At 38.9% G+C, this 27,444-nt stretch overlaps 1 protein-coding gene across 1 annotated transcript in view; it reads left to right on the top strand.

The window, feature by feature from the left end:
* Positions 1-535: 535 nt before the first annotated feature.
* The window catches only part of LOC129727077 (cyclin-dependent kinase 5 activator 1), an 83,692-nt gene continuing 56,783 nt past the window's right edge, over positions 536-27,444 (top strand). The window contains exon 1 of the mRNA XM_055684494.1: positions 536-2,535. Coding sequence (XP_055540469.1) covers positions 1,588-2,535 — 948 coding nt within the window. The 5' untranslated portion in view covers positions 536-1,587. The remainder of the gene's footprint in view (positions 2,536-27,444) is intronic.

Below are 27,444 nucleotides of genomic sequence, written 5' to 3'. Positions count from 1 at the left end.
TGCCGATGTCACGTTTCTCTGCGTCTTCGTAGCAAACAGAGCAGGCGGGTGAAATCGAACCACCCATCGAGTTGCAAGGGTGTGACGAACGCCACCCCCTGCACAGTGGGCTAATGTATAGCGTCAGCAGCGCCAGTACGCTGGTGGGTGGTTCTTTTTGGCTAGGGAGCCGCATCGCGCGTTCGCATCGGTGCGATTGTTTTCGTCTACGGGATCCTTTCTCTCCAGAACAAGTGCACACGTTCGGTTCCGTGTGTTTGTGTTTTACTGATGACGGTCCTGGCAAGTGGCGCTTGTGCGCCGTCGCACAGGGAATCGATTTGATGTGCTTCGTTCGGAAGGCTGTGGTTGGTAAGGAAAACAGGCTCTCGTTGTCGGGAAAACGCTTGCTTTTCTTTCAGGCTTTGCCAAATGACGATAACGTTGATGATGATGGTAAGGTGAAACGGTCCCGTTGTATGTGTGCTTTTCCTTGTGAGCACGCGTGTGTGTACGTGTGCTCTGCGGTTCGTTCACACAGGACAGGTTGTGCTGAGTCGAAGTTCGTTTTGCCAACAGAATCGTCATTTATATCAGAACCAGTGTGCGAGAGACTCGGTCCTCCATATTCGCGTTTTGATATAATATCAAAAAAAAAGTAAATTGGTGCAGAGATTCCTGAACTTTTCTTAGTGTAGTTTGATATGCGAGGAGCATTTCGGATTTACCTGTTCTTCGAATCAGTGAATCTTGTTTTGCATCTGGAAAGGACAGTGTGAAAGAATCTTTTCGATACTTGAAAAGTGTAGTAAGAGTGAAATGAAAATTCCGCCCCATAAAGGAGTATGACGTGACCCCGATCCTTGCCGCACACGATGATTCATATCGGGAAAGTTACGGCTATCGATTGGAAGATTTGATTGTTGTATTTTATTTAAGTCGGACCAAGAAAAAGAAAATCTTCCTAGGAAGCTTCTTTTATGCCATTTTCCATGGGCATACTTTGAGGCGTGAAAAGAAAATCAGGTAGTGCGTGATTGAAAACTGCCTATGTGTCCGCGTGTGTGTGCGTTTCATTGTTAGTGCGGATCCAAACTGGGAAGAACAACCTAGCTCTGTATGTGTGGAGAGATTGGCTTGAAAAAATTTATGTTCAGCAATTTGCGTCCCACGGCAGCCAATCGTCCTTTTTTTATCGCGTGTGTTTGCCACACCGAAAGTTTACTCGCTCCGGGATTAGTACTCCTTTGAGTGGTCAGCATAAGTGTGACACTAACTCGATTGTCGGTAGGATAACTTCCGCTGCTAGTAAAGAAGAAGAAAGTGTAGTGAATTTTCAATTAGAGGAAAATTGCCTGCAGGAATGGTGTTGTGACACAATTGAAAAGCGGGGGTGATATGAAGGAGTACTAACACAAATATACAAAGAATATGCGTTTGGAGTAAGAAAAATAGATTTTCGTTGTTACATAAAACCCACTGTACGAAAAGTGGACCGGGCTTGAGTTGCGTTACAAAACTTACTTCGCTTGTTGTTGGGTTGATCTTTTGCTGAAAATTTCTTCAACTTTAACGCTGGTATCGACAGAAGAGCTACAATTCGTCACAATGGGTACGGTGTTGAGTTTCAGTCCCCGGGAGCGTCGGCCCATTTATTCCACGCATCATCACAGCGCTGGGACTTTGTCGTCGTCTAATTCAGCTGATTTTCCGCTGAACAACTACTCGTACGAGCAGCTGAATAATGTGAAGAATCGTGAAAACACGAAACCGCCGAATCTGATCCAAACGGTGCCTAACAACAATGCCATTAACAATAATAACTTGAATCTTAGTGGTAAGGACGATGGGAAGAACAATAATTCGAACAATGCTGGAACATTGATGCTGCTGCAGCAAACACATCAGAGCAGCATCACCGGAAATAGTAACATCAACAGCATCAACAACAACATCAACAGCAACAACAATAGCAACAGCATACAGGAGCGCAACAATAATAACAATAACACAGACAGCTCTCGAATCCTCTCAGAGAAGAATGCTCTGGAGAAAAATCTCAAGAAGCATTCGCTGTTCATCAATGCACTTTCATGGAAGCGACTGGCTGCATCCCATGGCAAGAAGAAGCTTGACAACCAGAAGAACAAGTCAGCGAACCTGGCGACGGCCACATTCCGCACTCCACTGACGGACACGGTCCACCCGATGGTGGACAAGAACAAGAACCTCCAGCAGTCGCAATCGTTCACGCAGCCCATCAATGGTGCGCACCAGCAACTGCAGCCGATTCAGGTGTCCGGACAGCAGGGTCAACAGCATCAAACGGTCTACTTCACCCCCGGCGGACCGAAGGCACTGCTAGCGTTGGACCTGGTGCGGGCCAACAATACCAATCCACTGTCGCAACCGGATAAGCTAGCACCGAAACTGCCGCTGCAGTTACCACTGCCGTTGCAACCGATCCTTAGCCAGCAGCAGGCTCATCAGCAGCAGTCACAGCTTCCACAGCAGTTGCAGCACCACGGACATGGGCCGCGGAAAACCGTCATTCAGGTAAGTGCTGGTGCCTTGTTTCCTCAGTGTAATTTGCATGACAGGTGCAGTATTCAAGTGTCAAAGCAGATGAAACATTCAGAGGAGTTGCTTCCGACGAACTGTCGATAACAATACGTCCTAATTGGGAATCCTGTCTCCGGTGCAATTACACGCTCGCTTCGCATAAATATGCGGAAATTATGTAAAATTCGTGAGGAGTTTCATTTTTCCCCCTAATAATTTGATACTTGAACAATGGGTCGTTAGTAACGTAGAGCTACGAAACTCACTGTCCGAGATGAGAAAGTCGTCGAGAATTTTGTGCAGAGTTTCGAACATAAAACTTTGTTTCATTTGTTTGAGGTTTTTAATAACCTTTTGTGTTAAGTTCATCCTCTGAATGCCTTGTTGAATTAAAAAAATGGTTTCCTGGACCCCTAAAGCACAGTTTTCAACTGTGAAAATGATTACCATAAATTAAAAAATCACATATATTAGCGATGGTATCGAACAGTGTTAGTTTATCTGTACTAAATTAACGTGATGTTCATTTAATTCCTGGCACAAACGGTTTCGAATACATGAAAACACTCAACACTTAATAGAAGCATAATTTCAATTCAGTTAATCTTCATTACTGTCATTGTATTGTATCTCCACTTGAAAGTCAAAATAGGGAGATGAATTTTTCCATCTCATGAATTTATTATTTTCGGTGACAATTCCCTTCAGCAATATAATATTAAGTGCCGGATGTTCGCTTTTTAGTCTGGTTTTCCACTTTTCTAGTTTAAGCTCATAACGGAGCAATCATATTTCGTATCGCTATGAGGATTAGAGGAAACGGAGATATTTTGGAACGTTTAATGAGAATATTGAACGCTGATATTTCATTTTGATTTGTTTGAGCAAACAAAATATTGTTAGCTTTAGTTATGGACAAAATTGAGTGAGTAACATTTTGCGATAACGGTAAATATTTTATATCATCCATATAACTACCTCCTCTATTCCTCATCGTTTTGCAATAGATCATTGCACACAAAAGAAAACAAAAGAAAGGGTTTGTTCACAAGATGTAAGATTTTTCTCCTTTAACCGTTCGTAATAGGAGTGAAAATAAATGATAAGAGTATGAAAAAGATCGGACAACTCTCCACCTATGCGAATTCGTTACCACCAGGCAGTTAGAAGCGCCAAGCTGAAAAAAACGGTCTACCGGGTACGTAAACCCGTATGAAGAACACCTCAATTTGGACGACAGCCTGTCTTCGGTGACGGCAGGCCATATCATGGACTATTTTTTTTTTCACATATAACGTGGACTATTTGGTCAGTCAAGTCTTCATAGAAACTGGTGAAGCACTCACTGGATTTAAAATGTAGAGAACAAAAATATTTACACCACCAACGAAAGTTTTCCTCCAGCTGGAGGACATTGAACCAAAGTTTTCTTCGTTTAGCACTTAGATTGTTTAGGTACCGGTTGTGGAAATTGAGTGGAAAGTTAAAGTAACTGTAATCTTTTGGTTTATTATTGGAAACGCCATTTTTACAACACACTTCCGCATTTTCACTCGAGTCGAAAATTTTACATGTAAACAAACCCGCGACAACTGTCAAATCTCTTTCGTCTTTTTTGTCACCGTGCAATGATCTATAATGTCGAATCCGTTTTTACGGCAGGACTATACCGTCCCGGACTACACTTCGCAGCTGAAAAAAAACACTTTCCGAGCAGTTGCAATGGTGTGCGTAATAGAGATGGTCGGGTACGGGTATTTTTACCCGATACCCGTACCCGACGAGTTCGGGTCGGGTTTCGGGTAACGCAAAAAAATATTTTTCGGGTTCGGGTCGGGTACGGGTAATTTGAAAAATTCTCAACTGGTCGGGTTCGGGTCGGGTACGGGTAATTCGATTTTCGTGCATTGTGAGAATTTAATTATTAACTTTTCAAGCCTAGGTGTTTTAGCATAGTGTTGGTCTGGGAGGGAGAAACGGATACGAGGCTATGGGAAAGTCAAATGAATCAGAATGAGTTGTCAATTTAAACCAGGAGAAAAAAGCATCTTTCAGTAGCAGGTATTGTAATAACTTGAAGGTATCGCCTTACTTGATAAAATATTCAACGCAAGCATTTTTTTGTATTCAGTGTGATTACCCAAAATATTTTGGTTTATTTCTACGTAAAATAATAAATTTCATAAACTTTCAGTAATAATCCTGTCAGCGTATTTCGATTATTAAACTTGCGCTTTCTGGATTTACGGTGCAAGCAGGCTTTCTTTTGAAATTTGAGGAATTGCTTAACCAACTTCTGTTTTATGTAGCGACAATTTTGTAGTTGCACCGGCAACGTCATCACTGTGAAAAGATGATTGCATTTTACTTGACCGTGGACTTATTCGAAAAATACTAATCATGATAACATCCATACACGCAATAAAATTATTAATATTATATGGAACATAATATTTCTGTCCTTTGGTAAGCTACGAGTTTTGAAAGTTTGCCGATTTTTAAGGCATTTTTGTGGTTAAAACGTGTAACATGTGGAACACCTGCTCCGTAATTATTACTCGGGTATCAAAAAAATTGTCGTCTGGTAACCATTTCGAACTATACACTTCATCACGGTTGAATGTTGATTTTCGTTTCACAAAATAGTGAGGTATAAAATTGTAAAATTATTGCAACTCTGCGCAAGTCTGCGAAATCGTGTCAAATAAATGTGTGAACAAAAAAAAAGTCTGCGTAAATATATAACTTAAGTTTGAATGGAGTTTAGGAGTGTTTTTAAAAGTTAAAACTAGAACTGAACTGTTTGAAGGTCTAACTGAGAATGATTTTATTGTCAATTCCGAATAACTTGCCCTGGCTTTGTCCCTAAAACTGCTGATCTCGCACTTACTATCGATGAGCCGTTGGTGACGTTGTCCGCGCCGATTCCGATGATCGATGTTGCCGTGCGTCCGTTGCTACCTGGCACCGGTATTGCTGACTTCGATGTTTCCGTGCAAGTGCCTATGCGTTGAACTGGGACGGGCCTGTTGTCGACTGTTAGAGTTTCGGTGGTGTCGAACTTAACTTATATAAACTAAAAAATCTGAAGAAACTGACTAGAAAAATCTGTGTTTTACAGACAAATTTGCACATTTAGTATTCCTGATCTGCCGCTCATAGCAAGTCCGTCCCATTTGCGTTTTGCTGGTGACGAGAAAACAGCAATTGAAAATCGTAACGCTTTAGGTGAAATTTTGCACTCAAATGCTTTTTCAATCAAGACCATCAACAGGATTTAGTACTGCGATGACAATCTAACACTTTTGCATCACAAAACTTGCATAAAAACCGAAATTTGATTAAGGTGAAACCTTATTGAATCCAAAAATGGCCATTTTTGAATTCAATGAGATTTCATCTTGATATTTGTTGAAAATCATAAGCTGGGACTCACATGCGATTACTTTTACGGTACGTAGCCAGAATGATAGCAAGTCAGTCCCATAGCCAGCTACGACCGGTGATGAAAAACAAACTACTGCAAATCGATGGCGGTGCTATAGCTTGCGTATGGAATGAAACTATTGCTAGTCAATTCATAAATGACCTTCTCTCGTGCTTCATTAAACAATGATTTTGTGAGAAGCATAACACAATGTACCAACTGCGCCGCTCAAAATAAAATTTGATTTTGTTTTTACATTTGATACTACTGATAAATTCAAAATCAGTTAGGTGTAGGAACTTGTTCTAAATTTTCCTGAGAGCGGTCACACGTTCGTGACAGCGGACAGCTTTCACGTAGCAGTGGAAGCAAATATGGAAGAACACCTATAGCTTAGGAAAATGTTTGCTCCGTTAAAAAACAGCTAAGTAGCGTACTGAGTTATTTGATATGACTGACAAATTCTTCAAAACGAAATTCACGACAATAACTGGACAATTCTCAACAATGTATTCACATGAAATGCGGAGAAAATACGAAAAGTAATACTTACTAAAGAATGCTTTAACTAACAATACAGTGACACACCTAAAGCGTTCACTGTCAACAAACAACAGCTGAAAGAAGCTACTGGGGGAAACTTCGTCTTGAAGAAAACATTGTACTACCAGCTAGAGCCACACGATGTAGAACGCGTAAAATTCAATCAAACCTTCTATCGAGTATCACTTGGTACATCCAATTCTGAACCTGAAGACCATAAGTTGTGGTAAATACACATTTTTCATAATCATTATTGGCTGTGGGGTTAAATTGCGAAGATTTTTTCAATGGGACCGACTTGCGATCACTTTTGCTATGGGACAAACCGACTTGCTATTTTTTCATAGTTTCTCAGAACGAAGTATTCAAAAATATTTGTTTTATCGAATGTAGATATAAAAAGGAATTGATTCCATAAATAAACTCAAAATTGATAAAAAGGCAATTGGGACGAACTTGCCATGAGCGGCAGTGATGTTAGGTACTAAAAACGTAGTTCGAGTCATGCTCGGGTTACAGCAGGAAGATAGTTACACGCTATCAAAAAACGACAAATGTCCGTTTCATCTGTTTCGACCGATTTTTAGTGTAATATTCGTTTCTTCCTCCCAGGTCTTGGTTTGCACTATGATCAGGGATGCAGCATGTACAGAAATATCTGTGTTATACCGAATTTTAGATTCCAGGTTGCTACGATGTGCACATAAAACTCGTTGTTTATTTTAAACTCTACCAGACATGCATTTCTCATCATTCTTCGTGTTGTTCTAGTAGGGTAAATTAACATATAGTGGATCCCTTCCTTATAGTGGACCACCCGTCAGATTAATTCATTGTATGTGAAAACTCGAGTGATTTTCAGAAAACTTCCATCTGGAAACATCTTGTCCAGCCAGTCTGCATCACAAACACAAATTAATAAAATAAAGGGGCCCATATAGGTTAATTTATCCTGATCTTCTAGTTGTTTCGATCTGGTTCATTATAAAGTTATCATGAATCTTTCAAAAAAATCTTTTGAATTTTTATTGATCTCTCGAAAACAAAATAAAAAATTCCAGTATTTTATATGAATCATACGTATACATACAAAATTAATAATTTAAATCCTTGATCAATTTTATTATGAGGTAACTAACACGAAAAATGGAACCAAAATTCTCCGTACACAGTTATGAATAGATATTTTGCTGCGTGACAATATTTATGGTCAAATTTTTCAACATCAGACGAGCGGACGTTCTCAGTGACAGGTGCTACGCTGGATTCAAGGAGAACCAATATGTCGCCTGGAACTCTGGGCTCATTAACATTCGTTCACATAAACTATCGGTTTTAGCCTAACTCCGGCCATCATCTCGAGAAACCACATATGACAATCAGTGCATAAAATGTGCGAGGTAACCAGGTATTTTGAAAAAAAAAGATAAAAAAAATCCAGGACGGGTCGGGTACCGGCAATTTCGGGGTATTTTTCTTTCGGGTACGGGTCGGGTACGGGTAGTTTTTTTTTTTTTTATTCTCGCTTATTTTCCGTCGGTCTAGTTCCGCCACTGTTGTGGCCAATCACCGACGCCCAGGGAGGCGACTCCACACCCAGGACCCTAACTCACGACCCGTTTACTAACGGACCGGCGCCAACGGCTTTACTTCCTCATGCGATGGAAGGCGTGATTCCAGAGATTTTTCGCCTCAGAAAATCTCCCGGTGTCGGCTAGGATTGAATCTAGACCTGTTGGGTTGGTTGTGAGTGAATCACGCCACCTCACAACCATCGACACCTATGTCGGCGGTGGGATTCGAACCCAGGCGTCGAGCGTGGTTGGCGGAGACGTTACGGTACGGGTAGTTGGAAAAAAAAATTTTTCGGGTTCGGGTCGGGTACGGGTATTTCAAACAAACCCGACTTCGGGTTCGGGTCGGGTACGGGTTTGAAAATTCTCGATAAGTCGGGTACGGGTCGGGTACGGGTAACAAATTTCCCATACCCGATCATCTCTAGTGCGTAATACCAGAGGTAGTTGTCAGTTTGTTTTGTTTTGGTCATTATCGCCATTGTCTTTTTGTCGCGTATGTGCTACTGTACGGATTCGGATGACGATGATTCCAAAAGCTTAAAAATTTCCTCCATTTCGCAAATGTTTTGACACAATAAAATCCAACCTGATGTTTGACACGCGAAGAACGATAATCAAAGCATACCAATTTTGACCTATTTTTTTTTATTTTGACACGTGTGAATGTGTTGGTGTCTTCAAAACTGCACTCTGTTTCTTTTGCGGACTGTCCGGGACAGAAAAATGGTAGTCCGGGATAGTCCGGAAAATGAATAAAAACAGTGATAGGACAAAGTGTAGTCCACGGGGTAGCTACACCTCTAAAACGAAAATGAAATAAGGTAGTTCACCACTTCTCCCCTTTTTAAGAGTTGGGGGAATACCATACACATGAAATATGAATTTAAATAACTCGAGAGCTAATCAAGCAAATAGAGCCAAATTTGGTATGGATTTGTAGGTACGATAAATGTTTCTATGATGGTTTGACACCTTTTCCTCCTCTGGAAGGAGGGAGGAGGTTCCATACAATTTCAACCAATTTCTTCAGGAATCAGCTTAAAACCACTGCACAAAAGTCCAGATCATCGATTTAGCGGTATTTAATTTTTTGTGCAAAGACAGCTGTTGTAAGGTTTGTAATGTATTTGCAAAATATTTTGTGTTTGGAAAGGCGCTTCTTTTTAGAAAATAAAAATTAGGGCGGCTCCATTTTTAGCAAAAATAGAAAAACTAACTTTTTTGCTGATAAAGATACGGTTCTTTTTAGTTCAGAGGAGTTGTAGAACCACTTATTCTAAACAACTTTGCCGAAGAAAGCTAGTCTCTATCTTACATACTTTTCGCGGTATGATAAATTTAATATAGCAAGTTAGGGTGGCACTGAAAAAGTGAAAAATCTAGTTTTTTCGATGTAACTTTTTTATTTTTGATTCTATCAAAACTTGGTCTTCAAACAATTTTTAGGTCTTTTTGAGGTTCATATTTTCTCTGAATACTTGAAAGCGCTATCTCATTCACAAGAAAATTTATAAGGTTTTTCCCTTTCAGAATACGCCCTTTTCAAATGTTTGTATCTAGTTAAAGAGCAAACACAAACTAAAACTATTGATTGTGTTTGAAAGGTCGTACTTTTCTGTATATAATATCTAAAATCTGAAGGGTGGATATTTTTCTATCTCAAATAAATCCAACTTGAACTTTGCGTTTTTAGTTGGATTTCGCGATACATGTCACATGCATGCTACTATTTTTTTTAGTTTTTTTTAGTTTTTTTTGTATTTGATCGGTATATATCACTAAACCCAAACGTAAGATCATAAAAAATAAGGTTTTTTCAAACAGTTTGATGATTCATGGAAGCCTTTTCATAAAAAAAAAAACATTTATATTCTACATGTGTTTTAGCATGGAGTGCATTGCTTCAGCACTAAAAGTATTGCATTATATGCAAGCTTTAACTCTGCTACGTTTACCAAAAAAGGTTTTTTACACACGAAACGTCCAAATGACAACCCAGGAAATTAGCAAAATCATCTCGGAAAATAAAAAACTTCACCCTACTTTTATCGACAGCATTTAAGTTACATCGAAAATGGCTTCCTACATAAAGGAGACAAAAGTGGGGAACTATTTCACTAAAATAAATTCACAAGCTTTTTATACACGTCATCTTTAAGGAAGACCATTGAGAAGCGATCGTGACGTTGACGATCCTGAAAAATACAAATTTAGGATGTCACCCTCGTACACCTACATTCGCTGCATGCATCTCTTGGCGAAAGTAAGCTATCGTTTAACTATGGCTAAACCATTGTGTTGAGTACCGACAACCCGGTTTCTAAAGCACGAGAAATCGCCATTCGGAATGCGTTGAAAGCGAATCAGTGAGCTTCTATATGATGGTGAGAAAAACAGAATTTAACTCGCAGATTTGTCAATATATATGAATTAGTATCAGAGATCACAAGCCTCAATGAACAAATATTTAAGAGTTTCTACGTAATCCTAACGTTAATCAACAATAAAATGGGAGTATGAAATATATACTGAGGAAATCGAACATACGCTATGATGATGATCATATTTTTTTCTAAACCTCTGTGAAACTGATAGATCTCGTTCTTTTTCACATTCTCGTAAAATTACATAGGTACGCTTCTATCAATTGGACAGTGCAACGACGAGGCACAGGAAGCACGAAACAAATTCAAATTCAAACCGTTTACGCCAGAAGAAATCAGAAAACACATTGCATTTAGTGCTGAAGCAATGCACGCCATGCTGAAAACACAACACAAACAGAACATAAAAATATACTGTTGAGTGTTGCAAACTTCTATGAAAACGGCTCTCATGAGTCATAAAACTAAATAAATTACTTATTTATTATGATCTTACGTTTGGGTTTAGTGATATATACCGATCAAATACAAAAAAACTAAAATATCTAAAAAAAATAGTAGCATGCATGCATGAAATCCAACCAAAAACGCAAAGTTCAAGTTGGATTTATTTGAGATAGAAAAATATCCACCCTCTAGATTTTAGCTATTATATACAGAAAAGTACGACCCTTCAAACGCAATCAATAGTTTTAGTTTGTGTTTGCTCTTTAACTAGATACAAACATTTGGAAAAAGCGTATTTTGAAAGGGAAAAACCTTATAACTTTTCATGTGAATGAGATAGCGCTTTCAAGTATTCAGAGAAAATATGAACCTTAAAAAGACCTAAAAATTGTTTGAAGACCAAGTTTTGATAGAATCAAAAATAAGAAAATTACATCGAAAAAACTAGATTTTTCAGTGACACCCTAACTTGCTATATTAAATTCATCATACCACGAAAAGTATGGAAATTAGAGACAAGCTTTCTTTGTCAAAGTTGTTTATAATGAATGGATCTACAACTCCTCTGAACTAAAAAGAACCGTAATTTTATCAGAAAAAAAGTTAGTTTTGCTATTTCTGCTAAAATCGGAGCCACCCTAATTTTTATTTTCTAAAAAGAAGCGCCTTTTTAAACACAAAGTATCTTTCAGATATACTGTTAACCTAACAACAGCTGTTTTTGCACAAAAAATTAAATACCGCTAAATCGACGATCTGGACCACTGTGCATTGGGCTGATGCACAAAAACCAAAAATCGACCCCAGATGCCATTTTCTACCCCCAAGGTCAATTTTTTTATTTCAAAAAGAACCGTTTTTAAAAAGCAGTTAAATCCCTGCGAATAAACCCAGTGGCGTAAACAAGGGGGGAGGTTAGGGTTCACCCCCTCCCCCAACCATAGCATTTGAACTCTACGCGTAAAACACTCTACTGCAACGCAACCCGGATTGAAGATGAGTGATGTGAGTGCGCCACTACTATTTTTCCAACGCGTTTTGTACCTTGATAGTAATTGATTTAGGTTACTCTATGTCTCTTAACCTACCTCTTTCTTCAATGCCCTCGGAATTAACATTTTTTTATCAAAATGGGTGTTTTCGGAAGCAGAATGGTGCCAAGAGGTCGACTTTAGGCAAAACACTAAATGGTGACTTTCGGTTCTGGAAAACAGTCTAAAACGACCAATGTATAACGAGTAACTTAAATATTTTAAGGCAAATTCAAGCGCAAGGATATTTTAATTCCGATAAAACCAATTTATTTATTTATTTATTTATTCGTACAAATACATTCATCTGACAAAGATAAGTCTTAATGAATAATAAAAAAAAAACAGCAAAAACTTCACAATCTTCTATGAGCACCAAGTAGCCGTTGACGGAACGTATTCATTGGTAAGTCGAAGTCAAAAAACTCGAAAACATTATTAAAACGGTGGCAAATAACACGAATTGGATCATGGCAACCATATAGGCGATTCCGTGGTTCCATATATAAGAAACTCCTTTGGCGCAGCGGTCTTTCAGGGGTGTATATGTTTAGTTGAGCCAATATAGCTGGACAGTCGATGTAGCCAGTCAGTAGTTTAGCAGCGAACACAGCTTGGGCTATTTGACGGCGAACCTCAAGTGGTTGAATACCAAGAAGACGACAACGGTCCTGTGGTAACAAGCGAGAAGCGTCGTTTATAAAGATAGCGAAGAGTAGCGGGCCCAAGTTACTACCTTGAGGAACTCCTGAGACGTTTGAAAAACACCTCGAAATAGCTGAACCTAATTTCACCATACACTTCGACTAGTCAAGTAAGATTTGAACCAGCGTACGGATTCTAATTGGACACCGAGTCGTTCAAGTTTACTAAGCAGTATCTCGTGGTCTACCCGATCAAACGCTGCTTTCAGATCCAGGTAAATTGCATCGGTTTGTAAGCTAGATTCCATGCTTAGCAAACAGCGAGAAACAAACTACATAAGATGAGTGGCTACAGATCGTCGAGGGAAAAACCCGTGCTGGTCGGCGTCAATATAGTGTTTAGAGCTGGCAAACAAAGCGACATTTATAATAATCTCAAACAACTTTGAGCAAGCATACAGAGATGTGATCCCTCGGTAATTGGAAATGTCACGTTTGTTTCCTTTTTTGTAGACGGGAAAAAGATATGAAAATTTCCATCGGTCAGGGAATGTACACTGCTGCACGGACAAATTCAGGAGCATCGCGATCGGAGTACTAAGGACTTCTCCACATCGTTTCAAAACCGCCGAAGGGTTATCATCCGGACCAACAGCGTATGAACTTTTTAGCTTATTCAAGGCAGCGACTACATCATCTGGACTGATGTGGGTGATCTGAATGATAATACATCGCGTGGTACTACATTACTGGCTTCACGAACTTGTTCGGGGGACGCCACCGATTCGTTAAAAATTTGCTGAAATTGCTCGGCAAACAGGTTGCATTTTTCATTTTCATTGTTAGCTACATTGTTGCCCAGGAACATAGAAGTAGGCAAACCCCTTTCCTTGCGTTTTGTATTCACAAATGACCAGAATTGTTTCGGGTGTACGCGAAGATTGCTTTGTATGCGCCTTACATACCTATTATACAAATAGTGGTTGTAGTTTCGATATTGACAGCTGGCAGTGGTGAACTGATTTCTGTTATAAGCAGAGCGGTAACAACAATATTTCCGCAGCGCAGCTGACCGCAATTGCTTAAGCGTGCGTAGTCGTGGATTCGACCATGGTGGCTTTCGTGGCGGTTCAAAGAATGGCACTGTTTGGGCGAACACACTTTCCAGCGTACTACTGAAAGAATTAACTGCATTGTCGATACTAATGGATGGTTCCAATACAGCATTACAATTTATCTCCGCAAGAGCTGCAGTAAGTGTGGCGTAGTCAGCACGTCGAAAATTCAAAGCCCTAAGTTCCGAAGGCTCGTCGTACACTATTGTCGAGGAGAGGTTTAACGAAAGAACGATAGCAGGATGAACAGCTTCAAGCTCGACCAGCGGCTCGTGTGCAGCAGATACAGAACAAATTGGCAAAGTTTCATCATTTACCCATACAAGATCCAGCAAACGTTTGTTATCAATCAAAATATTGTTAACTTGTGTCAGACCATGCCAGCAGAGTCCATCGAGAAGAGAACAGCAATAAGCGGGCATATTAGAATGCAGCGTGTCCACTGAAGGGTGACAATTGTCCGAGATAAACCAACGCAAACCAGATTGGTTGTAGTCTCCAAAAAGTAAAGCAGGAGTTTTAAGTTTCAAGCGGGATAGTACCATGCCTATCGAGTCAATGTGCTGTTGAATCACCTGAGAATCGGACTTTCGATCAGGGGGTATGTATACGACACCAATACTAACGTCACTATTTGCCGTTTCCACTATCACCCACAACTGCTCGACAGTGTTGAAAATAGGTGCAGGATCGATGCGACAATTCAACTCCACTGAAACAGCTATTAAGACACCTCCGCCTCGCGTCTTTTGGCTGTTCAGATGAGATCGGTCGTTCCGGAAAACTGTGTAGCGATTCCCAAAAAGTTGCGCTGAGAAGATACGGTCATCGAGCCATGTTTCGGTAAGCACAATTAAATCATAATCTCCTTCAGAAACTGCTAGGAAAAATGAGTCGATTTTAGTGCGCAGCCCACGCACATTGTGGTAATAGATCCGCATACCAGCTACACGAGGAACAGATTCATGGACCAACGTACTGGAACGTGAAAAAGCATGAGGAACCGGAAGCTCAGATGTACAGTTATACTTGCCTGGCGATGCAGGCTGGAAGACCCCGTCTCCGTCACCGAACACAGGACCGGGACAATGTCGAGGATGAAAATCAGTAGGCAGCGCGACTGTGTCGGTCAGATAAGGGGCTTCCATGATGCCTGTTAAAGGGCGTCCCAGGTCCAACAAGTTGATAGTAGCATTTGAAGTGGATGTCAGCAGGTTAGAAACGCAAAGGTTTCCATTGTACGAGTCGCTGGGCGGTTTACTCAAGAACAGGGTTGATATTTGTTGACACTCTTGAGTGAAAGTGAAAACAAGCATCCATAAACGTTATTTTTTTACAATCCTTTCAGAGTTCTCCTTTCCCGCTTTTTGCATGGAAGTGAACTGTCAAAACACCTCATTATATTTCATGCGATGGAAGCAAGACACCAAAATCAGTTTATGAGTTAACGAAGATTGTCAAGGCATCGGTCAGTGTCAGTGAAAAAGTGTTTCGGTGAGGTTTATTTTGGTTGAGTGGACTGTTTGTTTTTCTTTTTCGCTTTGAAGTGAAGATCATTTGGTTGGATTTGTCGTCAAATTTTATTCCGTAACCGTGAACGATGAGCGCGATCTATTTTATCTGAGTATAACAGCACGTTACTAGGACGAAAATCTAGTGTATCTGAAAGAGTGCTGCGATCATTGGAAGTGAAAATTGAAAATGATTGGCTGTAATTTTCGAAGAATTTTACTGGGGAAAATGACTTTTATCAGCACTGCTCAAGAATGAACTGAGCAGTGCTGATGCTGAGTGCGTGTATATTGCCGGTCACTTTCAGTCCGCGCTTCGAGTTTTTTTCAATAAACTCACGAAATAGTATGCCTTCTGGCCATGAGGAAGGCAATAAAGCTTGCTCTTTCAGGGCCGGGGGGAGACCGATTTTATATGATACGAATGTCATTGTTCCGATATCCTTTCCTTTTGGAACTAATCTGACAACATCCGATGGTTTTTCGTTGTCCAGGCAGCGAGCAACAATTTGACATACATCGTCATCAGTTATTAGTGGTTGAAATCCCGAAAGGTACAACCAGAATTTAGGTGGCGGTGCTTCAGGAACGATAAATGGCACTGACAGTCCGCTCAAATCTACTGAATTCGTCCCGCGATCAGCAACTGCAAGACGTACCGGCGTTCCGTTATTTCCTCGACGTCGCTTTACACCTAAGCTAGGCCATTTCGCAGTACTAAGTGGCCTCGGAGTAATATTCGGTTCCGGTTGAGCACGGTCTAATGACAAACAATCCACTTTCTGGCTCAAACGTTCAACGAATTTGTGCAGCTGATAAATTTGTGCTGATATGTCGCTTGTATTAGACGGGGGAGCACTGTTTTGTTTGGTTTTATCAGCCAAACATGAACGAATGCTTCTGCCTTGGAATTCGTCTCTGCACAACAAGCACAAGAACATTGCTTGCCCAGTTGCAAACAATTCCTTGTGAGCGCGATTATTAAATCCACTGCATTTTTGGCTGATGTGGAAATATGTATCACAAAATCCGCAGCGAACTGGTTCCAGATCATTAACAATCAGCTGGCAAGCTCCGCACAGTTTAGTATCCATTGCCGCTATTGTCTATTGTGTTAGCGAAATGAACAGTATACAGCCGGTGGCAGCACGGAAAGCGATATAAAAATTGCAGCAAAATCACTATCACACGTCTCAAAATGTACTAACTTCACTGTCTTTTAGAACGCGGCAGTCTAATGAATGCGTACTACCAAAATTTTGGATAAAACGGTTAAATTTACACTGTAAAACAATTATTTAAACAGAGATAATAACAAACTTCTTCTAGCGTCGATAACACATACATACATCATTACTAACAGTTATACTTTTGTGTTTCAACGTATCCAACATCCGATTCGCTATTTGCAATGACTATAAAAAAAGTTGCAAGTTCAATGCTTGGAAGTATGTGGAATCAATTCAGAATTCCCTGTCTTCAATGTTCAAAAATGGTGGAAAAAAGTTTGCTAGATCAGCTGGTACGATATAGAAATGAAATTGCAAGTAAATAAATCTCAAATTGCCAACATAAATTGCGTACGCCCGAATTGTCAGTTCCTCACATGATAAAATCCTATCCTCCGAATTAACAGTAATGCATCACTAAATCGACGAAAGTGGGTAAGTTTGCTTACTCCTACCATAACGCGCGTCACTTGTCATCACTATTTAACCTTAAAATATTACAAGGACTACAAAACTGTCCAACAACGTTCATAACTTTTTCATCTGTTGATTGCATTGTATATAGTTGCAAAAATAATTATAAACGATATCAGAAAGTAGTGCAGTTTCATTTTAAAGATTATTACAATTAAGCCCAATCTAAGTCGATTTTCGTACAACGACCTTAGTGCATTAAAAACTGAATGTTTTTTCAAGAATGTTACAAAAATTAGTGGAGAATCGTGAATGAAGTTTAGAAAATTCTGAAAAAATCCAGTCTTTCTCTTTTCCAAAATGGTTGAAATATAAAAAAATCAGTTTAAAAATGACCGAGTTAAAAAAAATTTAGCTAAGGTTCAAAGAAGGGGAAAAATTTAACAAATTAGAATTAGAGCTCAAATAGCAAAGCAAAAGCAAAGCCTTGGTGCTACATTCCGATTCGGAACTTGACTCAATCCTTCTGTTTATTTATACACAGACTTCGCAGCCGACTATTTAGTGTACAGGACAATTGCGGGGCTAGCGCTACGATCCTACTGACACTAACAGTCTCTCCCGAGACGAGCCTCGAACCAACGACGACTGGCTTGTTAGGCCAGCATCGTACCACGAGACCATCTGGGAGATGAGCTCAAATAATTCTGGTCAAATTAATACAAACCTGTATATGTTTTGAAAGCTACATCTTTTCTCTTTCGAAAACCGCAAAAAAATCAAATCTGTTGAGTAATGACTGAGTTGGAAAAATTGTATGCGATGAGGTTCAAAACGGTATTTAGCCATAACTTTAAATTTCAGAGGTGTTTGAAAAATTTCTAGTATAAGTGAAAGTTACACTCAACAAGACTACCAACACAGTAATAACAAATCAATCAACTTGGCGTAATCAATTGGCATTGACGGGTGGAAGGCAAGAGTAACTTTTTCGGTCTCCGGTTAACGTAGACATCCGCCTTCGTTAACCCTTTCACAATAAAAGGCCTGAAAACTTTGCGTTAGGGAAAAATATGTACTGAAATTGAATTAAATAATTGATTCATCCGTTCTGCACTATAACCTTTCAAGGTTGCAAAGGCTAAATACATTAACTAGAGTGTCAATGGTTTACCTCCGTGTGAGCACGTTCGTGATTTAAGCCAGATATGAAAAAAAAAAGAAACTGTATTTGAAGAAGATCTTTAACTTCAAAATCTAATGATTGAATCTCGTAATTGTGTACATGGGGATAGCTTTGACGGCCATAGCAAATGTCATTGAAGAGTTCAGAAAAAGTCTTATTTGACGCAAGAGATTTTTTTCCCGAGGGTTCACTTCATGTTGTGATTCTACAATTAGCAAGTTTCACAATCAGATGTCTCTGTGATCTATTTTTCATCAGGCCTTGTGGCGTGGAGATGCTTTATTTGAAGAAGGAAGAAAAACTAAATCTCCTAGCCGATATTTCAGCGATTGCTGCTGCATAAATGACTGTGTAAACGCAGACTGGCTTGTCGCTAGCTAAATGAAACCATTAAAAAAAATTAGGACGAAATGGCGACTGAGTTGTACTGAAAATGGCAAATAGCTCACGTGCTGTTTTAATTGAGTTTTATTCTAGTCATAGAAATTTGAACTTTCTTTCAATTTTGTTGTAGAACTTAAGTTAGAACTTCATTTGATCGATTAATTATTTCGTGCGAAATTACATTTCTCCCTTCATGCCTTACTCACTAAATCGTCACACAATTAACAAATCACCTCTCACTAGTTAAGGTTTATTTTCACACATAAAAAATCCACAATTCGAGGCGAGATGTGATTTATAAAGGCACATTACACAAGCCGTTCATCTGACTAATCCCATCAGCATACGGCACGAGAAACGAATACAGATTGAGTCAAAAACGTGCGGCACCATTCCGGAGTGTACTGGATCCGAACCGGACAAAGCGAACGTCAAGCGCACATGTGCCGCCCAGTGCGCCCTCTAATTAATATCCGGCCGGCTGTCACATGGCACCGAACTTGCGGATGCCATACGAGGCGCGGATTTTATCGATTCTATTTATGGCGCAGCACCTGACCGGCGGGTTTCATGATGTCAACTCGCCGAGAGGGCCTCTTGTATGCTGCTGATAATTGACGACCTTCGCATTGTTTTTTTTGCGAATTATGTATGACTGGGTTGAAATATGTAAAGCATTATTTCAAAAAGCTGTTCGATCTGTTCAGAAAGAAAAATCAAATCTTTCAATAGTCCAAACATCATCAGCGTCTGTTTGCGGTGGTTCACCGTCGAATATGTAAATTAAAATGCACCAGGGGTGAGCAGAAGTACTTGCGCAGTGTCGCCCATGAGATGTAATACATTCTTAACGTGACGGATCCACCGAGCCAAATGTGTTCGAGAATGGGAAACGTACCTACTGTAGAACCACTATCGTCGCGCCGGAAGTATGTCCTTCAGCTGACTGTGCGTCGCTCCGAGTGGAGAAATAATGGACCGTTCCCTGGCAATAATGGTGGAATGATGGAAACGATATACGTATTGGCCGTGACTTTGTTTTCCCATTCTCGGTATTGATGGACGTGAAGATAGTCTACGTTCGGAACATTGCATCGAGATGTATCTTGTGCAAATGTGTCGGATGTGGTTGGAGAATGGAAAACAATGACTTTATCCGAAGTGGAGCATGTCCACATGCTAGCGCTATAAAAGTAGTAAACGGTTCTATATGCCTTTCAATATAAAATGAAAGTTTAGCGATTAAAAACAAGGGGACCTTATTGATGATGATACGAAATAGTCTCGAGAAGACTTTTGTTGGAAGTTTTTATTTTTCTTTACAAGGTGCTGAATATATTTTTTATTGCTTCTTCAGTTTACTACCCTTCTTTAAATAGGTACTAGAAGTGCAAGAATGTTTTTACCAAAACATGAATGTTAAGTTTATAAATTCAATATTTATTCCGGACTTTCCTGAAAACATTCGATTGTATTTGTTTTAACCATTACAGACAAAATTATAGACAAAAAACTGATTTTAAGGAGGGGCGTTTCACAAAAAACTCTATTTGTCGTGTCCAACGTACAGATAGGACATCGCAGTATTCAGCAGTTGTTTTTATTTTAAAATTTTCCACTACTTTGCTGAAGGAAGCAATCTGGTATATTGAAAATTAGAAAAACTAATTTTTTTTTATCTATCTGTTAGGTGGATTGATCAAAAAACTAAATACGCCAGCAGTAAGGCCTTGTTTTATGAAACAATTTTGCTGAAGACATTGAGTACATAAAATCAGTTTTTCACAGTCAAATCTTGAACGATCACGATTTTTCGAGCTTAGACCACTGTGCACTGTGGGATTTTCAAATAAATCTTTCCACCAATTGCTAATGTCTTGAAATATAACCCATTGGAATGTGTTGAAACTAATGTGGAAGTTATTTCATAAAATGGTGGTTGAAAAATGTGCTTTACAATAAGTATTTCGTCGTTTTTATATCACTTTTTTGTACTTAACGACCTTCAAAAGGGCATTACTCAAAAATTTACCGTACGATGATTTTGAAATTTTGACCAGAGATTCTGGACGTCATAACAAATCGAATAAATATATTATAAATATATTATAATAACGGTCTGTGGGAGCACCGTGAACAATTTCCGCTTTAAATTAACTCCAAATGCTGAAACGTGTACCTATATGATTTTGTGATGACCATCACTATTCAACAACTTATCGAAAGCTAGAAACTTATTAGAAACTATAGAAACGTTTCAATTGTATCCCACTCTTTCAAGGTTATTTTGTGCATACAGCTTAAAAAAACTCTCATATAATCCACAATCGAACGACGATACGTCATTTGCCATAGCAAATTGAAAAAAGCTCCATCGCAACTCAATCGATTTTAGGAGTATTATTTTATTCCCCGGGCATTTCGGTTCCACACTTATGGTCGACAGTTTCAACTTTTTCCTTCATTGAGTGTATATTGTTATTCGAATGTACGTACTCATATGTAGTACAAGCACTACTTGTATACCGAGCCTGTACCCCATAACCCATGTAGCACGTACAGCGTATCCTGCTCCATCATCCCTGGGTAACATTCTGACGCTCGCTGTCACTCGCGCGTCGCCAGCAGTTACGGGTGGTTATTGCCAATGGCAGCGCTTCTCGAACGAGTATTTGCACTTATACATCTGCATGCATCAACATTTGCCACAATTTCAAGTGGTTCGATTCAGTACAGTACAGAAGCCGACTCGCCTGGTGGAACCGACCGACCGGTGCAATCGTCGACGACGTCAATAAACGTGAATCGGATCTCCTCCCACGGGACTACCACCTGCCGCACCTGCCTACATATACAACAACGAACGGTGCACGCGTGGTGTCCTTAGCAACCGGCAATGTTATTTGTAAATTCTTTCACACTTGTTCCTAGTCTTTGACTGGCCCAACAGGCAGCTAGCGATGACTCATGCTCCAGTGAATCAAAGTTTCGGACCGTATAGTTGGGAGCTGTTGGTCAAGGTCTTGGTTGTATTATCTAAAGGTAGTACTTTTAATGTGCCTTGTATATCAAAAATAAGTCAAATAAAAATGTTACAATCGGATAAATAGCTAACTATTGAGTCACACTGCGGGGAAGCAAATTAGCCTCACACCACGCTAGTCGCGTTTACTGCCCCAGCTACAATGGGGAAACAAAGCCATGTTATAAATAAAAATGATTGGCTCCAACCAGGTGAGGAAAATGAAAAGGAAACAAAACACCAATATGAAGAAACACCAGCAACTACGCCACTGTTCGTGGAAAATGCGATGACTATCACATTCCTAGACACGCTTTTCCCAGGTACAAAACCCAGCCAGCTATCATTATCGGAATGGAAGAATAATGACAGACAGACCGGAGAGACTCTCGAGCAAAAGCAACAGAGGGCAGCAAAGACATGCAACACAATATCCTTCGCTGTTGATTTGGCAATATTGCTAGCACTGCGGAGCATGAATCGTCTTGAGCTTTGCGTTTCCATGCGAGGTTGGAGCTGAAATGGTTGTTACGTCACTGCCGGCCGTTATAGTCGGTTCGAATTCGGTGGAGGCGCTTCGTATTGCAATCCTGAAACGTTCTAAGCGTCACCATCTTACAGGCAAAAATTGGAGAACTTCATTGGGAGATTATAAAAAAAACTTGATAGTTTACTTTGACGTAAAATATAATAATATATCAGAGCTCTAATAATTCATAAAACCGTCACATAAAATTGGTTTTGTTTAGATCTATAGCGAAACCATTGACTATAATAAATTTTGTGTTGATAAGCATGTCGAAACAAAGTTTGTTTCTATGTCATTATAATAATTGAATCCCTTCCAAACACGTTTCACATAAAAAAACGTAAGGTAAAAGTAAATTTTGATCAAAAAGAACTTTCTCTCCGAATACACTGAGTCAGTGCTTTCTCCAATTAGTTAAAAAAACATTTCGCCATGGTTGTCTGTATCTATACTATAGTGAATATAATCGAAAACTTTACCATCATAAACAGAGGCACACATAAGGACACACGTACAGCAAGACCGAAAAACACACACACACACACACATTGATTTTCAAACAACCAAGCTTTAGCCTAGGCTAGAGGAACAAAACGCAATCTTGTTTGTCCTTCGTTTTGGGAGAGCTAGAGAATTTTACTGTGACGACAAGTGTCTAATTAGATGATATAGAAAATCATCCACTGGCTGGCTGTCGGCAGTACGTAGCGAACGGAACTCCATTTCCTGTGTGGTCGATGGGTGGATTCAGGGAGAGAGCGCGCGGTTCGTTGTAGTATTGTGGAAAACTTTTTATCCCGATTTTAACTTGAGTCGTCGTTACGGAATGTTACACGAACCAAAGTGGTACGGATGAAATCCTGACAGCGCAGCCATGCTGACCTCGGTGAAAGGAAGCACAGCGGGAATGTTCAAAGATGGAGATACTTTTATGCTACGGCTGCTGCTACTCTAGTGAAACAAGCGCAATGTAATCTTTGTTGTAAGTATGTGTACCCTGTATATACGGGAAGGTTACAAACAAGTATACTATTATGCTTCCCAGGCATGATTTTGAGTCCATTGTTAGGAAATAGTCTGTATCGCGGTGGAATCCATTAAGGATCGGTCCTAAAGATGTCAGACAAAAGGAATGGGGTTTGTTGAGTTGCTTTAATAGCAGAAACTGTAAAGAATCAGTAAAAATTTTGATGTGTCGGTTAGCTGCTACTTCAGCTCCTAGTGTCATTAAATGTGTATATTCAATTGGTTAAATAAAAAACTTTTCAAAATGACACTTTAAATTTTTATTCATAAACTTGTGCTCGCGAAATGCTTCCGTTTTATGAATTAACTGGGGTTGAAATTGATTTTTTGTTTGAACTACATAAACACTCCTGGTTTATCTGATCCGTACCATCTTGTGTCTTGTGTGAGTGCCGAAATAATAATGGAAATAACAATAAAATCGGCTGCCTCGGGCTATTAGGAGGGTAAGCGAGCTCGCTTTGCATAACAACAAGCTTGCCGGAAAGGGCAATGTAATGTCATTGGCCAAGACGAGGTCAATTAGATTGTTCCATTGTCAGATAATTTTTGGGGTAATGCTTGAGATCAACTTGAGTCAAAATCTCATTCATAGCAGGGACAGTAGGATTGCTTTGACCCAACACTAAACTTTTTAGAATGCCATTAACTTATGCTTAGAATATTTATGGAAAATTAAATGTTTCACATATGCGTGAACAATTTATGTTTTGACTAGTTGAGTTCTGTTTAAGCATTCCTTTCCTAAAAATTTAATTCTCAATCATAAGTCAGCCTTTTGAGGCTTTTACCTAGCCTAATTTGAGACTATCCCAGGTCTCAACACGCCCCAGGTGTAATGAAGTAGATTCTCGCTTGCTACTACCGGAATGTAGGGTATCGATTTTCTCCTGAATTTGATTAATGACCCACGAATAATAAGATACAGCACAGAAAAGCATTATGTCATTTTACTTTAACTGGAAAATCGGCTTTTTCATCAAATCGGCCGATTATCCGGCTATGCAGGCCAAAAATGTAAAATAGTTCGAATTTTCTTCATGTAAACAATATACTGTTTATTACGACTTTTCCCAGTTTTCTTTAGCAGCTGAAAACTGATACAGGGTTAGAGCAGACTTGAAGTAAAATAATAGTAACTTGAGCGACATTTTTCATTCAAATAGTTACCAAAAAGCGAAGTACATGGCTTGAAATTCATTTTGTTACCATATTTCATTCGAAAAATGAGTTTAGAACATAAGATTAGCAAAGACTGGATTTTGTAGAAATAAATCGGAAATCCAGACAGGAAAATCTATACACTTATTTCATTTTGAAAAAGTTGTATTTAAGTAATTGGACCATCCCGCAATAGTTGCCTCAGTTACCGACCAAAACAGCCCTGTGGAAATGTTGAATTCATTACCACTTCTCAAAAGCTAGAAGAAAATCGCGGCCTAGCTTATAGATTAAACTTTTATATTCTTGTGCAGCCTGTTTAGACTGTCATAATATTCAGTAAATGATTAGCCCTCTTTCCAACATATTTTAAAACTACAATAGTTATATCGCTAATTTGAAGCAGAATTAGTGATTTTGTAAGTATTACAACTCAACTTACAACTCAACATAATGTACAGAAAATATGAAAGAGATTTTGGTCCAAAACCACAAAAATTGAAGATGAAACAGTTCTTGCATACAAGCTTCTGTTATAGATGTTGGTTTATGTAACAATGTAACACACACCGTGTTATAAGAAGTATTAATCAACACCATACGAACAGATTGCTGCTGATGCTGATGTTGGAATGATATTGAAATATTAACTACACCTTTTAACCACAAGGCGCAAGATTGAGCTTCACCGCCCTCCGCTTTTTAAATAGAGATGGGTACATGCAACGTTAAATGATTTGTTTACGTTATTAAAGATCAAAACAAAAATTCAAGGATAGGGTATTTTATAGGCATATATATTACATTTGATTTGATAAGAAAATATCAAAAGAAATACATATTACACTGACTTTTTTAAATTTAAACAACAGAACTATTGAAAAAATCGATTTCAAAACTTAACAACCGTAAGTGATTTTAAGATAACCATGCCATCGAGAAATCATGAAACAGGGATGCCAGGTCATGTTTCCAAATGTCTTCACACTCCAAGAAAAAAATGTCTTTGCACATAGGAAATTTGTAAACATAACTCCATTGAAATTTTTGACAGTTGAAAACATTGGATAGGGTTCCACAGCTTCACACGAGCTCCAATGTCTCCGAAATTAAGACATGTTCTCACATCTGGCATCTCTGTCATGACTGGTGAACCAGGGTTATATTCCACACAGGCCAATCAGCTGTCATTCTGCAGAAATGTCCCTTTGTTATACTTCAATGTATTAGAGTAATTCTACAGAAAATGTTCCAGTTTTAATAGTTTTTAACGCTGTCATTTTAGATTTGGGTGACTTTTTGCAAGAATGGCATGGGAAAAGATGCCATGCTATTTTTGACGTTGGACTAACGTCTATATCGAAGTTAAGCTCCTGAATTTGAAAAGCTAGTAACTCAACCAGGGAAAAGTGGTCAGGTTTTGTGCGCCAATATCACCTTTTCAGAATATTGAAGTTTTGGCATCAACCGATCAGAAATTCTTTTACGATTAAAATTCATGTAACAAAAACAACCTAAATCATACCGAGCAACCAATCAATACCTCTCTTCCCAGGCACAGCCGACACTAACGGATACAATTTATCTAACTTTGTAAACGATTTGTTGTTGTTGTTGTTATTGTTGTTGCTTTATTCAAAGTCACTTCCTTTCCTTACCATTCCCTTTTCTTCTAAACTCCTCCCGCTTTCAAAATAACTGACGAAACCTTGATATATAAGGTACCATTCGAACATTTCAGCCCATCATTCACATTCCAAAACTCTACCGGTATCATACGCACGCCATCGAGTTGAATTTCTCGTTCGTGTGTTGACCGGCAAAGCTGTTCTTTCTGGAGCAGGTGAAAGCGGGTGGTGGCAAATATTAGTTGCTTTTAAAAGCACACGCTATCGAATTAAATTTCTCATTCGTTCGTATGGATTACTATTGCACCTGTGTGGGTAGCTATAGCAGGTGTTTTAGTATTTTCTCGTTTATTCATTGACATTCATTAAAAACAGTAAAACGCCTGAACGAACACGGTTGTAAAATCGACTTTACAGCAGCGATTTAAACTTCTTCAGCCAGTCTTTATTCATCGAGGAAAAATTACTGCCGATGAATGCTTAACACTCATTTGCTAGAAACTTCATTTAGGTAAAAATTATCGGTAAAAGGAGTACCATAAAATATCGGTAAAATTTTCCCAATTTTTTTTATTTTCGTTTTTGTTTCTCGGTGCGCGCTTTTGTTTTTGTTTCTCGCACACAGAGAAAAAAAAACTAGTTTCTATCGTGAAAATAACAAAACATTTAGGAATGCTCTAAATCATAATTAAAGAAGTTGATATATTTTCCAGTCACTCGCCAAAACCTTGATAACAACTAAGCAAAAAGCGAGTGATGGAGTTCTTGCTTTTTTAAGTTGTTGAAATTTATGTAATTTCTATGCTGGGCTGTAACTAAGGTTTTTGTGAAGTGACAACACTAATATAAATAATCCATTCATTTAGTATATATAATTATTATTTATAACGCTATAACGTCTCCGCATTTAGAAATGCTCTGTCAGATAAACTTACAGAAAATACTAAAGTTACAATTCCGTCTACTATTTGTTTTAATGGAACATAAAAATACCGTAGTCCAACGACTTGCGGTCGTGTCTTGGATACCACCCTCCTACTTTTTTTTCAAATGTTTGAGAAGTTTACATAGCAATTGCTGGCTGTCCAATCATGGAGAACTACTAGTTCAATGGATATATCCATCCTGTAATAAATTTATTCCAATCTTTTCCACTTGCGCAAATCAACTGAAACACAAATGACTGACTCGAATGAAATGCTGCTTGTTTCAATCTACAGGAAACTGAAATGTTGCTAAGATTGTACGATGTCTCGAAAGAATGTGTGGTCACTCAAATGATTGAATAAAAAAAGATATGTTTCTGCGTCATGAATGAATTAGGGTATAACTGTCTTTAATGGACCACTTAGTAGCGTAGCTGCAAATTTTGCAAGAAAAAGTGTAAATATCTAAGCTGAATTAAGTATTTCATTATGTATAAACATGAAGTAACATATTTATCATCATTTCTGCATGAAAAACAACTAGATAATACCTCTATTTTCTCATAATAAAAGAAATAAATCATCGCTTCAGTTCCCTTAAATGGGCCACCGTTTCCTTATTTGGACCACAACAATTTCCTAATTTGGGCCAGGTCCAAATAATACATCTCTTCAACCGTAGCTGCCGCTGATGAAACTAACTCTGGCTGACGCACTGA

Source organism: Wyeomyia smithii, chromosome 3 (assembly GCF_029784165.1).
Source record: "Wyeomyia smithii strain HCP4-BCI-WySm-NY-G18 chromosome 3, ASM2978416v1, whole genome shotgun sequence".
NCBI classification, from domain to species: Eukaryota; Metazoa; Arthropoda; class Insecta; order Diptera; family Culicidae; genus Wyeomyia; species Wyeomyia smithii.
This window is presented reverse-complemented; position numbering and strand designations above follow the sequence as displayed.